The sequence below is a fragment of the Barbatula barbatula genome, assembly GCF_947034865.1.
Source record: "Barbatula barbatula genome assembly, chromosome: 16".
Taxonomy (NCBI): Eukaryota; Metazoa; Chordata; class Actinopteri; order Cypriniformes; family Nemacheilidae; genus Barbatula; species Barbatula barbatula.
Window position 1 is genome coordinate 20,347,540 of NC_136779.1, and position 18,153 is coordinate 20,365,692.

The 18,153-nt window shown below is 42.2% G+C and overlaps 1 protein-coding gene across 3 annotated transcripts in view; it reads right to left on the reverse strand.

Annotated features, from left to right (window-relative positions):
• raraa (retinoic acid receptor, alpha a) overlaps positions 1-18,153 on the reverse strand; it is a 106,634-nt gene that overhangs the window by 24,123 nt on the left and 64,358 nt on the right. For all 3 annotated transcript variants that reach the window (XM_079476443.1, XM_079476441.1, XM_079476442.1), the window contains one exon: positions 11,443-11,910. In XM_079476443.1, coding sequence (XP_079332569.1) covers positions 11,443-11,581 — 139 coding nt within the window. In that variant the 5' untranslated portion in view covers positions 11,582-11,910. The remainder of the gene's footprint in view (positions 1-11,442; positions 11,911-18,153) is intronic.

The window sequence follows — 18,153 nt, forward strand, 5'->3', positions numbered from 1 at the left end:
AGCTCCGGCAGGTAAACGTGGTATTACTGCGGAACGAGTGGGTCATTTTAAAAGTTATTTTGTATTACGGTAATCATTTAACTAAAATGTTTGAGGTTATAGGATTTTTGTTAAGGGAAAATGTAAATATACCCTATAGGACAGAAATGTCTTAAGCTCACTTAACGCATGAATTGCTGCCCCAATACTGACGCATTCATGTTTTAACAACAAAAATCTGAATATACTTTCTTATGTGCTGGTTCTGTAGGCATTATGACACCCGTAAGACATGCACTTGAGACTTGTACCGGCCATCTAAACACACCTGATACAGCACGCACAGAGCAAGTGTGGAGTGGGATCGCGTGCTCCGGGATACCGAAACAAAGTCTAAGGAGAATTCTGAAACAACTGAGCAACAGGACGGTTTGGTAATGTTAAATGTTTGCATTAAAGCAGGTGGAGATGCGGGCCACACAAACTGATGTATTCTTAAATCAATGCTGGTTTCAATAAAAGAAAATGTTCTACAAACTGAAAAACTCTTTATTGTTTAGTCTAAATTATTATCTGCTCATATACACCTGTACATTAATGTTCATAGTGTTAATGTTCAAAGTCATCTGTATATATTGTTCATAGTACATACCTACTGTAACATATTTTCATAACTGTATAATATTTTCTCAATATTGTATTCTGTATTTATATAACTGTATATCCTGCACTTGCTAACTGCACTTCTGGTTAGACCTAAACTACATTTCGTTACACTGTACTTGTATATGTGTAATGACAATAAAGTTGAATCTAATCTAATCTAATGAATTTATTGGAAATGATTCTGGAGACAGTGCCCGGACTGACTAATAAAGAAGTGAAATGCTTTACACGCGTGTGTGAAATAAAGCAGACATTCAGAGTGTCCCTGATATCTCTGTTGCGAGTAGTGTGTTGTCAATAGGAGTGAGATGTAGAAATGTGCCCGTCAGAGGCAGTTCAGATGCTAATAGCACATCAGAAATCCGGCAAACAAAGGCCCATCACGGCCCCATGACAAATAGCCCTGAGCCCGGGGGGTGTTTGTGGGGGACAGGCTGGGGATAATGAAATGGATAACTTCCAAACCTCTTCATTAAAGAGAATAGAAGAACATCAGCATATCAAAGAAGAGAGAGAGAGAGGAGGGTGTGTGTGTGTGTGTGTGTGTGTGTGTGTGTGTTTGCGTGTGTTTGGGTTAGATAGGGAGTGTGGGAGATCTGTGAGCGTATAAGAACAGACCCTAGATCATCTATGACATTATATTTTATAGTATTACTACTGATGTACTATTCAATTATTTACACTGACAGAGACTTTATAATATTAAGTTTAATATAAATGTTTCAAATGGCTCAGGTACTGGTGTAAATGAGTGTAAAAGAGGGCAATATATTACATTATTTCATTCGTTTCAACTGTTATTTTTCCCCGCTTGGCACTTCTTTGTGTAATACTGTCACTATTCTACTAGTAATATTGCTGAATAGGTTTCACCTTCATCTGTCATGAATATGATTTGATTAAAGAAAAAGTTCTTGTTAATTATTATTTGATATCTGTTATTTGTCTAAAATAGCCAGTATGATCTTTAACTAGTTATTAGGGCTCTTACGGTCTCAGATTTTCACATTTTCCTAAATGAACAGAAATGCTTTCAGTCAAATTCATCTTTTATTTTGCTTCTTGTGTTTTTCTTTTTCTAGGCAACAAATCACACTTAAAATTCATGTGTAAGAACTAGAGACGCAGTTTTTGTGACCATTCTGGCTCTTGAGGCAAAACTTTAAACAGGTGCTGAATTATTCACGATGTTATCGCCTGTGAATAATTGACGCGATATCAATAACCACGTTTTAAATATCACGGTTATTGTTTGCACCGGTATATTGTGACACCCCTACTATATTAAAATCGTAATATTTATTGGACATTTTAGGGATTCACCACCAAAATAAATGCTACATACGACAGGCTGAGCTTCTGTCGTCCATGTGAGCGTCAATATCAGGCTTAAAATCAAAGGCGTCACAACTTTGCAAAAATGATATGAACAACGTCGCATTCAAGGATCTCACGAAGCAACCGAGAAAACGTTACTGAGCATGCGCAGAGCATGCGACTCGTCACTCTCGGTTGTTTGTAAGTGATCGAAATTACAATTGCGTCTCGTTACAATTGCGGTCTAGTGAACGAATTAGCATATATTTGACATGACTCTGGCATGTGACACACACTGCAGGACACTTCAGATAACAGCCCCCATCACAGCATCATGTTGGGGGTCACCGCGGCCCTTGATTAGCATTTAAATGTCTTTGATAAGACCCGAGAAGACACAGGACGCTGTATCAGCAGATTTGAGCCACTCCAAACACACTCCAGTATTCATTAGCTCATTCTACTCACAGTAAAGCTGATCATTAGAGCAAATAAAACCAGCACACACACAGAGAAGCCAGCTGATCACAGTCGCCGATAGAACGCTAACTTAAATAAAGAGGGGGCAGTGGGTATAAAAAATAATATAGTCCATTATACTAAGAACGATGTTCGTTTATGTGCAAACACTCTTATGGCCCACGACGACTGAATTGCGCAGAAGTCACACATTCGTCTTTTATAACAAAATATGATCTGAATTAGACTTGTTACACTCGTAACACCAATTTGTTCACTATTGTATAAATGAAAACATTGTAATTGTATTACTGTTTTGTAAATAAGGGAATAAATACAACAATTCGTGTAAACGACAGTCGAGTACAGAGTATCGAAAGACCTTTCAAGAGGATTGTGCGGTCGAGAATACAAGAGAATTAAAAATGAACGCATGCTAAATAATACAAACCATCATCGCATTTTTTGAAAGCTTTGACGTAAGACTTCCTTGCTGGAAACACATATTTAATCATCGTTTGTGTACATTTGTTATTTGAACTTGTCGGATTCATTTATCGCTTGATTATTTGACATTAATGATCGATAGACCGTACGTGCGATTTCACAAATGCTTTAGCAAGAGTGTAGCATCCTCACATTTCACTCTTTTATAAATTCAATCTGCATGATGTTGCAGAATCCCCCCACATCATCCCAGAAGGACGAATCACAGCAGATGAACAGACCCCTGTCACAGTGAGTGATCCATGAGCACACACACTGATAATGTTTAACCAGCACACACACACACACCCTTTCAATGTACATTCCCCTGGGCGTAACTGTTGTCTCTCTTTCAATGGATTTCTCTGATATTTCAGACCTTTAGAAGTTACATTAGTGCAGCACGACGTGTTAGAGTTGCAACATAAGCAGATATTCAGCCGGGGCTTACAAAGGTTCGGACGAAAAACCTTTGACAACACATACCACTGACCTCTCTTCAGTATGGACACAAAAGCAGATCATTTATCTACTCATCTTCGTGAAAACACCGCTCTGGGTTCCCACACACGCACACGGAGTCTGCTCTGACAACATAACATTAGAAACGCATTTCAGTTCTTTTCATCATGTCGTGAAGAATTTGTCGTGTTGTTGTGCAAATTAATATCCAATGGAGGAGATTATAGAACAAAAGAGCATGGCAGCGCTGATGCTTGAATACATCCATAAACAAACGCACGGTAGTGTTTGAAAGTAATGTCGTGATCCATTTAGGCTCGGATGCTGTCGTTTACTAGAGAAAATAATTGTGACTCGTTTGTTAAAACCGACAAGGAGTGTACGGTACCACACGGCTTGCGTCTAATGAAGTAAATCAACGTTCATTCATCTTTTATTATACTGTACGCATCTGATGCGATATTCAAAACATACTATTTTGTGTGTTTCGCAAAGTAGATTCAGGGAAGTCACCGAAGTAAACAACGGTAACGCATTCGCAAACAGAGACAAATCGACAGCATCAGCCATGAGATCATTCTAGCACCGTGAGAACAATACAGCGGCCTATTGTGCACATGTGTGTCTGTGCGTGTGTGAGCTGCATACGCATGGACGTGTTTTATTCTGCAGTATAAACAAAGTAAATTAAAAGTGAAAATAATACTCTGATGCATCAATGTTTGTGTACGTCCTCCACACACACACACACACACACACAGAACACGTGAAGTCTGACATCATTGCAAAAACAGCTTCACGTTATGTAACAAACGAACAAAAGACATTTCAACTTAAGTTGTTTTATTCAACATCTAGTTTCACAGTAATGAACAGTTTACGTCTTGTGAACCGAAGGATGCTTGGCAACCGTAAACAGCTCAAGTCTGCTATCTGTGGTTCCTAACAACACGTGTTAATGAAGACTCATTGGATTTGTTGGATTGGTGTGAACACAGCCCGTGTTTGTAGAGTCAGTGTGACAATGAAAGTTATGTTTCCCAACATTCAACATCCTTCAAAATGTTTCAAATGATGGCATCTGTCAGGTCAGTGTTCTCAAGTTTGATCTCATCTTCACTGATGCAGTAAAACCTTACGTTACATTTAGCCACATTGCAACGGTCATACTGCTCATCTCTACTATTCTAAGTATCATAACCGTGTGCGTGAACATTAAATCATGTTAAAATGAATGCGTGCTGCACTCCGGAGATCTGCTGGAACATTCCGCCACACTAAATCATAGTAGCACAATAATTATGTGTTAATCACTTTTTTAACCCGCCTCCTGTTTTCACTTTCCCTTATTCCCTCTCTCTCCCTCTGTGATCCCTAACTCATCCCGTTTGGCTGGAGCGAGAGACAGATCTCGGTGTGGATAAGTTATGTCTTAGCTGGAAAACTCTATTCCACTGAATGTGTGTGTGTGTCCATTTTTATGTTTGTCAATGTATGTTCATTTATTCATATGTTAAAATAAAATTGATCCAGTTGCCAGGTACATGAAGCGTTGTGGCTTGTTGCTGTGATGGGTCAACAGCGCCACCATGTTCAATTGAGCAAGACTGCCCTATAAACACAACAAACTTCTTTTTTTGTTTTTATCAAGAGCACAATTACGTTCACATTTCTCAACCAATTGAATCATTCATTGTCTACATGGAGTAAAAATATGTTTAGTCTCCAGATAATCTCTTTAGTTAGACGTAGAAGGTTATTTATTGCCATAAGGGATTGTGAAAACTCATGCTCGGGAAGCATTATTTTTTCATTGATTATTTTTTCATTTTGTGATTCCCACCAAGTTCACAAAACCCGACACACACATACTTAGTGGCGAGGCCCATCGCAAGCTGCTTCCTGCCTTTAATTTATTTACTACTAGAATTCCCTCTTTCCTTCTGACTTCCACCATAATCCCCAATCCCCTCTTCATCCAAACATACTCCTCATCTGTCTCTGTGTGTCTGCAGCTGGCCTTTCTCTCACTAATACAGCTCATTTACTGGATTTCTTACGCGTTACACCTTTACAACATTTCTTTCCACGTTTAATACTTTATATGATTAGTTTACACGATAACTCTTTGACAAATTATCTTATGCGCTTGTTTGATGGTTTTATCCAATGTATGGTATCTATAGCATGTAGCATTTCAGTTATACCTTTTATAAACTCTAATGGTGGAAAAGACAAAAACTCGATCATTGAGATAAAAAGGTTGGTTTATTTTCTAGATTTTGTGGGTTGAATCTCAGACACACAAACACACTTTTGCCTTTCGAAGAACAACACAGATCTGCACCTGTTACCGATTTAACTTCTTTCCCGCTTAAAGCAGGAAGGAACAATATGGACTTGATTTGTGGTTTCATTTTTCGATGTAATAAATCAGAGGCTTACGGAAAATAGATTCTGCTTTCTAACAACGGTCACGGTGTTTGATGTCCCACACGGTACGGGGAAGTGCTTTAAGACAAAAATGGGGGAAAACGGAAAAACGATATATAAATATACAGCATGTCAAATCTGGGATACCCTAAATATGATTGTCCAGCTTGCATCCAGCTAAAATGGAAACTTTTGATAATACATTTCTTCGAAAAAGCGGCCAAACGTAGTTTTGCACACAAATCTCTATAACACAAATTTATAACACAAACACACCACATGTCTATACTTCTACAACACAGTCAGAGGAAACTGCAACACACCATTATGCTTCCAAAAGCATCTTTCTCCACTGTTGGCTCTTTGAGAGTATAGTTGTGATTTCAGATGACGTATAGTTAGCGTTTCCAGGGGGCTCCTAAAAGCCCGCTATAGTCTTTGAATATTGGATAATGGACTTTTAGAAACGACTATTTATTCTCTCCGCTGCTTTTGATATCACAGCTCATTTAGCAGCGTGATGGTATCTACCGGAGATTACTCTACGGCACTATATGTTCCCCTGGCTCCATGAGCCATCAGTATACACACAACTCTACGGTATGAGACAGGAATGAAGAGGAGGAGCTGAAGGACGGAGAGATGCCAAAGGGGAGCAGAGGGTCAATTAGATCCAGCAGTGAACAGCCTCACACGGACGGAGGAAAATTAGCCATGTCTTCCCCGTCTGTGTGTCCACATACAAACATCCTTCAGCGCTCACACACTTAAAGCTGCTTTCAATTAGAAAGACATATAGCATGTGGAGAACAGAGAGAGGGAAACGAGAAGAAATATAGATGGAGACGACTGCTAGCCGTAAGAAAAGGGAACTCCATTGTTCCTGCTTTCGAAAAAGAAGCTTTCCCAACATGATGGATTTTTTCGTTCACATGCAGTTGTCTCAGGCAGAAATCAAATCCTTCTGGGTAAAACCAAGACATGTTCTAGAAAAGCATCATCGCACGAAAAACCAAACCATCTTTTCCTTCGAATCTGACCAGCAATATAACGTCTATCTGTGCTATCTATCCACGCACACACAGAAATTCGCACACACTCACCAATGAAAGCAATATTGGCATAAATCAAAGCAGATGGCTGGTTTCGCTCTCACACTGCGTTAATGCCTCAATTATCCAATCAGTTTAGAATAACACACTTTACACACACACACACACACACTTATACATATTTTCATCCCTGCCTTTTGCTATTTCTGCTTTCTAAGGAATTTACTCCAGGCCTGATAAAAAGGGGGACATGCATTTGCAAAATATCCTCATGGAACACGATCTTTACTTAAGGGGAGGTTCACCCAAAAATCAACTTTGTATTTTTACTCACCCACACGACGTTAAACATGTTTAGAGAACTTCGGAGCATAAATAAAGATATTTAGGTGACATTCGAGAGATTTCCAGGCCTCCTCATAGACAACATGGTGTCCATTTTTGCCAATGTCCAGAAAAGTACTAAAGACGTTGTTAAATTGGTTAAAGAGCACTTTGACGCATGCGTATTCATGGAAAAGTGCTCTCGTCCAAGAAGAAGACAAAGAAGTGCTCTCGTGAGAATATATCGATTAAAGTCTGTATTTTGGTTTGTTTCTGCACATAAAGCATTCTCGTCGCATCAAAAAAATTCAACTGAGCCAATTGAAATGTCTTTAGTACTTTTTGGACCGTGGCAAAAACTGACATGATGTCTGAGGAGGTCTGGAAATCTCTCAGATGACAACTAAATATCCTTGTTTGCGCCGGAAGTTCTCTAAACATGTTTAACGTCATGTGGGTGAATAGAAATTCACACAAAGTAGATTTTTGGGTGAACTTCCCCTTTAATATCCTAATTATTTTTGGCATAAAAGGAAAATCTATATTTTGACCCATACAATGTATTTTTGGATTTTACTTAAAATGTTCCTCTGCTACTTAAGACTGGTCCAGGGTCACAAATATTAAATCATATTAAACTGACCTTCACTGTAACAGAATTTCACAGATATTTTTGACAGATTTTCACATATAATGTAAAAAACCAGCATGAAACAGAAGTTGCAAAGGGGGTTTTCCACCGAATTGGGACGTATATCTGAGTGAAACGGCTTCAGGTATGAGGAAAAATTGAAGGGTGGAGCTTGTTTTCAACCTTTGGGAACTGATTGGACCATTGGAAATCGTAATCCTGACCACTGACTGGACAGTCAACATAGTTCCACCCTCACACCAAGACATACGTCATGCAGTTTGGAGGAGTGGAATTTACATTCATAAAAAGAATTATTCGTTTATAATAAACACTGAAGTATTCTGACTCTTGGGACTTTGAATATCAGAATGGCTTATATGCTTGGTGTTGTTCAAATGTTTTTTTATTTTTGTAAATCACACATTTTTAGGTCAAATGTGTCCAAACATCGAAAGTATTCCCAGCATTCCACACCCGCCGCGACTGCTGTTTGCTTTGGCCCCTTACTGCTCCATCTCTCGCTCGCATTTTTCAGGACTTCCCCAATCCTCAGGAAGGTGTGGACAACACAGCAAGTGAGAAGGAAGATGCAGCTGACAGTGAGAATTCACTCCTCTGGGGTGCTTCTTCTGTGAAGGGCGGCGGAGATTTACAGCACCTGGAGCCCTCGTCTCCTTCTCCTCCCGCGTCTCACTGCCTGTCTCCGAAGGGAAGGGCAGAATGATGGATGGAAGGAAAGACACAGAAAAGAGACGAGAGTTTTGGCAGGTCTACAGGTTTATGAGTATCAGTGTCAGAGACCTCCAGCTCTACAGACGTGAGCTCACCTGATATCCACCAATCAGGAGAGGCCGTATAACTGCATTGGGTGGAAACCCCGTCCCGGCCCAATGAAGACCAATTGAACAAATTGACAAGGAGCACAAATTTACGAGAGAACCGGAAGCCTGATTGGACATTCTTCAGAGACTCCTCGTTTTATTTGGTTTATTTTATCCTGGTTCCCAGTCCTGTGATTTCCCTAGTAGTCCTACATGTCCGTATTATGTTCTTTGTATTAGACACAAGACTGTAATCTCTGTTCAGATATTGATCATTTTTAGACAACGGCACTACTGTATAACTGTCCCAAACCACTCAGATCAACATTCACATTTACAGTCTGTACGTGATGTGGTGTGAAAGTAAGCTATATTACAAACTCCCATAAGGCTTGTGTGTGTGTGTGGATATCTCAGCACAGAATAGAGCCGTCCAGCATTACAGACAGTTCATTTTCTCACAAATAGGAAAAGCGCAGGCACATTTGCATAATCGGTGGAAAAGCCTGAAGAGACAAATCTCTCTGTGTGTGTGTGTACCTACTGTCAACCTGCTCGAGATAAAAACATCAGAGTATTTATATTAAAGTGTTTTTCTTTAAGGTCCAGTGTATGAAATTTTCGGCATCTACTGGTGTAATGAACAGACAACAAAATCATAAAACAACAAGGTTGTTATTCGAATTTTCATTTACATTTCTTTTAAAGCAACACTATAGAACACGGAATTTACGGAGTGTAGTCGTAGCCGCTACGCGGCTGCTCAGATAGCAGCGTCAGTAGAATTTGTCCCTTTAAGAGTTTTTCTACCATTTAAATAATTTTAGAGGGATTATTTTAAGGGTCGAAAAACTACAAAGTGTAGCTTTAAATGTAAATCCTTATCCTTTTCAAAAAGTTGTTTCTTTATTTTCAATGCAAAATCTAAGTTCTTTTTTTCTTCGCTTTTGATACTGTGGTGAAATGTTCCAGGCTTGTTTGATTATTTAGCTAAGTTTTTTAATTAGTTTTCAACTGCTATCAGGATTCCGTCCTTAATTCTTGACATTTCCCACATGTTAGCATCACTGCACCATTCTACAGCCGGGCTGGAGTGACCGTAATGTGTTCTGTGGTACGCCAGCTGCCGTTTGACAGAAAGTATATCGTCCGCTTCTTGATGTTTCTGCATATAAACATAAACCACATGACCAGCAGCTGTTAGCCTGCACACTGCTGTCAAGAAAGTTGATAAAAAAACGACCTAACTAAAAAAGCCTGATTTCCTATTTCCATTGTGCTCAACATTAAACACAAAGTCCCACAAATAAATAAAAACACCACAACAAGCATTCTTCTAGTTTAATATTATTCAACCACCCACATGGACCCCCTGCATCAGGGACCACCAAGACAAAACCAAAGAAGCTCCGCACACACTTTAATGTGACCACATTCACCGAAGCACCATTTACACACTAATATTTACCCACAGAATCCTTCAGCCAAAGACACCATACAACACACACACAGCTACAATATCCTTGCTGTTCTTTGGCTTTCCAATTTTCCAGTTTTTTAGGAAATGGAAAAAACACTGTATAAATAAAAACATAAATACTGTGTTGTCAAAGTTGACAAGCACTTTTCGATACTTTTATTGGATACATATTTGCAAAACCCAGCGACAAACATAAAGTGGGACTAATTATAATGATTCATGGCAAAAAATGAAAATGACGTAATATGAAGGTTTCAGAAGGACAGCGGCGATGTGCATTTTTTTAATCTTAGTAAGATTCTCTTAGTAAGTAACTTCTGGTGTACTTTATAACTGCTAAATATCTTTATAAATATTTACGAAACATATCAGTATTCACTAAAACAATCTCATTTAAAGTGACAACATTCAGCGAAGTGACAACATACAATTTACAAATAATAAAAATGATATTCTGTAATCATTTACTCACCCTCATTTCAAACCTTTATGATTTTCTTTTTTCCGTAGAACACAAAACAAGATTTTGAGGAAAGTTGGTAACCGAACAGCACCGGACCCCATTCTCTTCTATTATATGAGCACAAAACCAATGCAAATGAATGGGCGGCAGTTAACAACATTCTTCAAAATATCTTCTTTTGTGTTCTTTGGTATTTTTTAATTTTTGGGTGAACTATCACTTTAAATCCCAGTTGATAATTTATTTATTTATTTCACTTCATTGATAAACGGTGGCATAAAGTGAAATGTAGGGTGACATTATGAAGCATTGAAATGAAACCGATGTGCTAAAATGAACATCCTGACATTTAACATAATCAACGGGGAAATAGGGATCACATCAGGTAATGATAGCTGTAAAGTGACGTAACCGGAAGAGTGAAAGTGTATAGATCAGAAATCAGTGTAAGATGTGCACTGGAAGAGCTTGTGTCATACGTCCTGAGCTCTTTACACACAGGAAATGTTTGTTTTGCGGGAGGGAAGGAACCACCTCTCTTAGTAAACAACACACAACGCCTCAAAACATCTACACAGTCTTTCGCCTGAAAGAGGAAATTATGTGTCAAACTTGCGTTTGCTTTAAAGAGTTCTCACGAAAAGTCAAATGTGCGTGCATTCAATTAACTCAATAATCACATTTCACATCACTTCTGTCCTGAGCCATCAGCCATCACAAACATCCACAGGATGTGGTGGTTTTAACTTCTTCTTATCCATCACAGGATAAAGGATTGTACCTTAAGCCAAACTAAACCAACACGGTCCGAATCCAATCAATCACGCATAATCTTGTTAAATAAAAGGGTTTGATGTCATACTCACTGGCTGGTGAAGGTGTGCTGTATCCACTGAGGGGCAGAGAAGGGGGGGACAGGCCCCCCAACATGTGCGGGAAGAAGTAGGAATAGTGGGCCATGGGGAAGCCATTGAGGTGCGGGCCGGGCTTGCCCTTACCAGACATGGCCGCCTGGAGTCCGCCCACGGTCACACGGAAGAATCCAAAACGCCTCTTAGTGTGGATGCTTTGGAGGGATTACTCCCCCATAGAGCTGTCCAGAGTTGAACATGTGAGCGGTTATTCCATGTGTCCTTTATAGATGAAGAATGATGATGATGTTTAGAGAGACGTCCAAGACAAAATTCTTCTGGTACTTTTCGTCTGGTTGAGTGATGGACCTTTGCCTTACAGGGTTGTTTTGTTTACTTCCAAAGATAATGTGTGTAAAACATTCGGTTTAATGAATCCTATGTTTCTTAAAAGATGTCCTCCTCATTATTTCTCCGTCATACCTAGAAGTCAAAGAAGAGAACGAGAGATTAATCATTTTTAACAATGTTTTTAGGTCACACTTCTACTGGTATCAAGACAGCAGTGCGGGATATAACGTGGATATGTCGATTATACTTCAGCTAAAGAGAATATTTTCTCTTTATAAGAATATATGAAGTTTGCTGGATTTTTAAAGGGGCAATCAAATAAGACATCAATTTGAACCCAAGCTTTTGTTATATAGGGGGTTGTCATATTCAAGCGAACATCCTTGACGTGTCAGAACTGAAAATGCTCTTGTTACCGAAATGCCAGCTGTTATTGAAACGAGGCCCGGCGAACGGCAGGTCCTGGACATGCACCTATCTAGGTTGAACACCGTCTCCACAGAACAATATCAATGACTACTTCTAGATAGAACTAGATAGAGCAAGAAAGCAATATACATGATCGCTAAATCTTGGGTTGTGGAAGAACACAGTCACTTTATACCCTTCCTTTGGATTCTGACATTAGGAATGTGCGGTTAAAGCTTATTTTAAAGACGTTCTAGCTCTGGATTTGCGGAGAGACTAAAATTTGAAAGCAGCTTTTTTAGTTTATGCTATTGCCTGAATGCAAATATAAATCAGCGAGGTGTTTTTTGCTGTGTAGTGAAAGCTGTGTTTAAGTCAGTCAGATATGCGCAGTCGCTGCACAATTTGACTGTACTTAATATAGCTTATGACACGGCAAGTTGGAATGCTTGATTCTGATTGGCCAGTCGTGACATTTGCCGATTTGTTATTCCCAGAGCCATTGAGAGAGAGTTGCGCCAACGAAAGTTCAAGATTTTCTTGCATAAAAAAAAGAAATAAAAAATATATATTTCCACACATCACGTGACACAAAAAAACGTTCCATTGGATTCAGCGGAGTTGACGCAACTCTCTCTCTCAATGGCGCTGGTTATTCCCAGATAACAACTGCTAATAAAACACGGTATCCCAGATGCAGCAATTTTTTGGCGCATTTTAATTTCAAACCCTGATTATTTTTAACAACAACAACAACAATAAAAAGAAGAACCTCAAATTACACAGAATTTCCATGGTCAATCAGACAAGGGAAATATTGGTCGCATTTCCCTTCAAATTTGCTGAAATAAAATAAAGCCAATGGAAACTCTCAAGGACTCCCATATATCACAAAAAAAGTTTATACGCTTGCATGAGGTGGTTTTTCAAAACCACCATTGTATAATGTACAGGTCACGTGACATATATAAAAGTCACATGATCAGTTACCTACCACCATCTGTTGCCAAGATCTTTGGAATATCGTGAGAGCATACATTACGTTTTATAATCACATAATTTATTCACATAAAGATAAAGTTTTCTTATCAACATTTAGAACATATCGCAAAAGTTTACAGCAAATCTGAAATTGGAACCAGGCTACTGATACATAACTGATGTTTTCAATCATATTACGTTACTATAATATTATGATGTAAGTCAGTTTTAGATACACTAAATCAGGGTTTTTCAAACTTTTCAAGGGACCCCCTTTCTAAAAAACATTTTTGTATATAAAGAAGCAATTAAACTGTCAGACGAATAGTAAGTGTGATATTATAAAGACAACATATTGTTTGAAAAGGTAAAACTGGAATAGTCTTCAGTATAGAGTTTTACAACTTTTGATGTCTTTCTCAAAAATGTTCTGGGGACCCCTTAAACCATTCTGGAGACCCCTGGACCCTTCTTTGAAAATAACCAAAGAAATACAAATTCTAAGTCATTTCCGTAAACACCATTTTACATGAATATCATACCATTACACTCTTAAAAAGAATGTGTTATTTATCAACACATTATTTGTGTAATGCTATTTACACATCGTGTGTTGATTTTGAGTGAAACAAATACAAGTCGTGATAAAAGTATCACACAGAGATGCGTTGAGTTAAGGATAACACATGTTGGATGTTTTTACCGTGGTGTATGACTGTGCGCAGCTACCATCGTTCACAGTATGTGTATCTAGAGAGACATATTTGATGTTCACACACTGGACAGGAATGAAAGTTCCTTTCTGTAACTGTAATCCCTTCTATTGTTTTGAGTGGGAGTGAACTACTGCGTGTAGTGACCTGAGAAGATGACGTAAGTGCCCTCTGCATTGCGTCACCTTGCAATGTCTGTGATTCTGTCCAGCTAACCACATCATTTCATAAGACGGTTTACGGGAATGTGTCCCTCACACACACAACGTGTCCGAAAGGACATCAAATAATCTCTTCCTCTTTCTATGTAGGACAGGCGTGGACAGAGCGTGCATGTGTGTGTGAGAAAGCAGTTTCATCATCTGAGAGCGTTTTTATAAGGTCGGGTCACTGTTAAGAGTTTATGTAAAACACACACACAGATCGTGAAATCCTGTTCTGCTGTGGCATCTTGTACTGATTTGGATTAGATGTTAGCATGGAGTTGTACTAATGAACTTCACAACACCACAAAATATTGATCAGGGCAATTGTGAGATGTAAGTGTGTCCTAAATTTGTGTGTGGGCCGAAGGTCTAGTTAGCTAAAAGCAATCCACTATGCTCCGAAAAAAGGATCTGTATATTTCGCCAAGAGTTTTTTTTATGGTGAAATGCACAATGTAAACAAACTTCTGGAAACAAGCTTAGCCATTTGCGCAATGAGTTTTTTGTTTCAACATTCAAACCGTGTGATTTTCTATGCATGTTGTAACATTCACACATTGAATGTGTGTATAAGTGTGCAAGTGCAAATACGGGACAGTGGGCTCAATCGTACACAAGGCACAATCTTTCTAGCTAGACACAGCCTGACGCAGTTTTCATTTTCACGTCCTGCGTCACGTTGTTCAAATAGCAAATGCACTTTTTGTGCGTTCATGGGCGTGCTGGTTGGAAAACGAGGTGTGTCCAGGCGAATTGTTGGCGTGTTGCTATTTTGAGGCAACTGAAATAGACTGTGCCACTGACCAACTGGCCCCTGGTCTAAAGTCAATGGGTCAATGTGTTTTTGTGTTTTTTGTTAAAGAGCGTGTTAGTAATATGCACCTATAGACGGGTGCACAGCGCACGCACATTCTGTTTATTAACGCGCTGTTACATTTTTGGAGAGTTGCGAGTCACTGCGTAGACTACGGCGTAGGTCCGACGCAGATGTAACAATCCACATCGAGTACGGGGAAAACGGACAGGCGCATAGTCCAAAAGGGTTGTCGCTATTCTCTTAAAGCACGCGAGCAGATCATCTATAGGACAAGCTGAATTTTTTATCTTTATGTATTTAATATTTGCCATGTTTGGATTCTGACATGTGCACTTGCGACCTGCGCATTAGACCATGCGCTTGGATTGTTTAAACAGAGCCCAGAGTGTGAAACCCCCATGCTCTACCAACCTCTACACGCACGCACACTTCCCCATCAGACACCCCTGCTTGTCAGACAAGGACCCCTTGACATTTGCTCTTCCATTAGAAAGGTCAGCCTTTAATTAGGTGAAATGCCAACGAGCACGCACCTGCAGAAATACACCCGACGTGATGTGACGCGCATGTGTGTGTGAAGGGGATGAACCGTGTTACAGAGAGAATCTCTGGATTGATCAATAAAAAATAAAAATTCTGTTTAACGTCCCTCTCTGAATTAATATCTGTCTGAATACATTTATGAATAATGTCCAACCTGCATCATTCAGCAAAATTCATAACACAAACACAAAGACTCTGGGCTTGTCTGATAAATTCTGCAGCCCTGGACTTTATGATTGTGCTGTGAGTGCAGTGTGTAATTTTTGGGAGGATCTATTGACAGAAACGCTATTTCCATTTCTGTCGGTCTCTCGACGTTGTGTCGAAGCCGACAGATGGGGTTCGCCCTTGAGAACCAATCATCTCTGACTATTTTGAAAAGGCCAATGAAATTGGCGAATGAAATTTGCATGCCGGGCTCCGCCCCCGGATATCCGGGTATAAAAGGGGAGCCGGCGTGCTCATTCATTCACCTTTTGTTCTTCGGAGCCTTCGCATCTGATGACATTCTTCGAATTGCCGATTTCTACGACGCGGTGCAGCGGAGATTCCCCTGGGCGTCCTGGCAGTTCCTGAGGTATTTTTCTAAAAGAGCAATTTCCTCAGCGTGGCATTGCCCGCTGATCTCTTGGGTGCAGTACACTCATCGAGGACGGGGACGGACACGGTGGTTGCCGCAAGTGTTCGGGGGTCCGACCACTGTGGCAGCCTCGTGGATTCGTCCTGCCCGCACGGCGCGCGGATGGCTATTCAGACGTTGCGTCACTGCGCGCGGATGGCTAGTCAGACGTTGCGTCACTGCGGGCGGACGGCTATTCAGACGTTGCGTCACGTTGGCTATGTTCTGTCAAGAGCAAGCCACCACCTCGTTTGTTTCCCGTTCTGTGACCGCAGCGGCTACGGCCCTGCCGTCAGCGGCGGCGAGCAGCGAGGGTGATGTGGGGATTATAGTGAGCGTTAATCCGTCAGCCGGTCGGCTCGCGGACCGCTCGCGCCCCGTCTCGCTTGTTTAGCAGGTCCCCAAGGATGGTCCTAAGCCATCTTATTCCTCAGCCACGCGCTCGGACACGAGCCGTGGAGATGAGGTGTCTCTTGCAACATCGGAGCGCGACCTGCTGGCATCAGACTCTGGCGATTCCCTGAAGCTCCCTCCCTCGGGAGGTCGAGCACAGGTGAGAGCAGACGTCAAGATGTCAGCCATGCTCGCTCGGACCGCCGCGAGCGTCGGGTTGCGGTGCAGCCCTGGTGCTCGCGGCTGGGTACTTGGCTCAAGTGCCAAGTTTTACCGAGCTGCATAAGGAGTTCAGTAGGACCTGGAGCGCCCCCTTCGGCGCGCTTCCGTCTAGCTGACTCTATCGCCCTCTCTTCCCTCGGGGCGGGGAGGCAGCTAGGGACTATGTCAATGCACCCTGGGTGGAGCATGCAGTCGCGGGTATCCGCAGACGGCGGCCACCTGGGGAGCTTGACCTAGGCTCACCGTCCAGGGCATGTAAGGTCTCGACATTGCTGGTGTTGAGGCTGGCAGTGCCGTGGACCAAGCTGCCTCCACTCTTACGCCATGGCCACCCTGCAGGCCAGGGCGCTAAAGAGAGCCCCACGGGGTAAGACCGACCCGAGTAGTGCCGCCGCCGACTGGCCCTCCGGGGACCGCGGTGGCAGCGCAGGCTGGGTCGGACGATGTCCACATCAGTGGCCCGGAAAGATGCCTCGGACCCAATCTTGCGCAGGCGGGCGAGCTCGAGAAAGGCCACTTTCCCGACTCCCCTCTCGCAAGGTCGGCTGATTGGTGGCGCTGTCAAGGACTGCTCCAGCAGCCTTTTGACAGTGTAGAAACAGACCGGCCTGCTGTGACCCGGCCGCCTTACGGCCGTCGAGGTCTCGCACGTGGTCTGCCCCCAGCAGCCCTGGCCTTCTCCAGCGTCGACTCCGGTTCCGGTGCCCCCGCAGGTGGCCCCCCGGAGGAAGACGTCGAGAGAAGGACCACCTAGAGAGATTGAACCATCGGGCCCGACCCAGCCTTGGTTGCTGGATGGTCGGAATGGGGCGGTCCCTGCCGTGTCCCAAACACCTCTGGGCCCCTTCGGGGGCCTAGTGCCCGCCTTCTCACAAGGAGAGGTCTCTCTCTGGGTCCCACTTGCAGCCGCTCTCACCCTCTGAAAGATGGTGTTCGGCAACTCGACGTTGCGTCGTGGCGGCACGCAATGACGAGTATAAAGCAGCCCTCAGCACTCTCGCTTCGACGGTGCGTCGAGCTGCGCCATCGCCTGGCAGGTGATTTAGCGGAGCCGTTTCCCCCGGGGGGAACAGCACTGCTAGTCATTGAACCAACCCCCGCGGGTTGATGAAGTAGATCGCAGCCCCCCCTGTGAGGTCTCTGGGTGCTTGGTTAGCATTTCAAACCATCACGGTGGCTGGGAGTGTGGTCCGTCTCGGCATTCGATCCAGCTCGCCAGACCTCCGCCGGACTTCAGGCATCCTCTTACCTCAGCAGAGGCAGGGATGTTCCTGTGCTCCAGGCCGGGGCTGCCACCCCTCTGGCGAAGGCGATCGAACCGTCCCCTCGGCCAGTGGCTTCGACAGCCGCACTTCATCATCCCCAAAACCAGGGGTCGCTGCATACCTTGAGCAGCACCTTGCAAGGGTGCCGTTCGGGAGGCGCAGAAGCGCGTCCTGGTGTCTGTCAGACGCCAGCCGTGGTTCATGACAA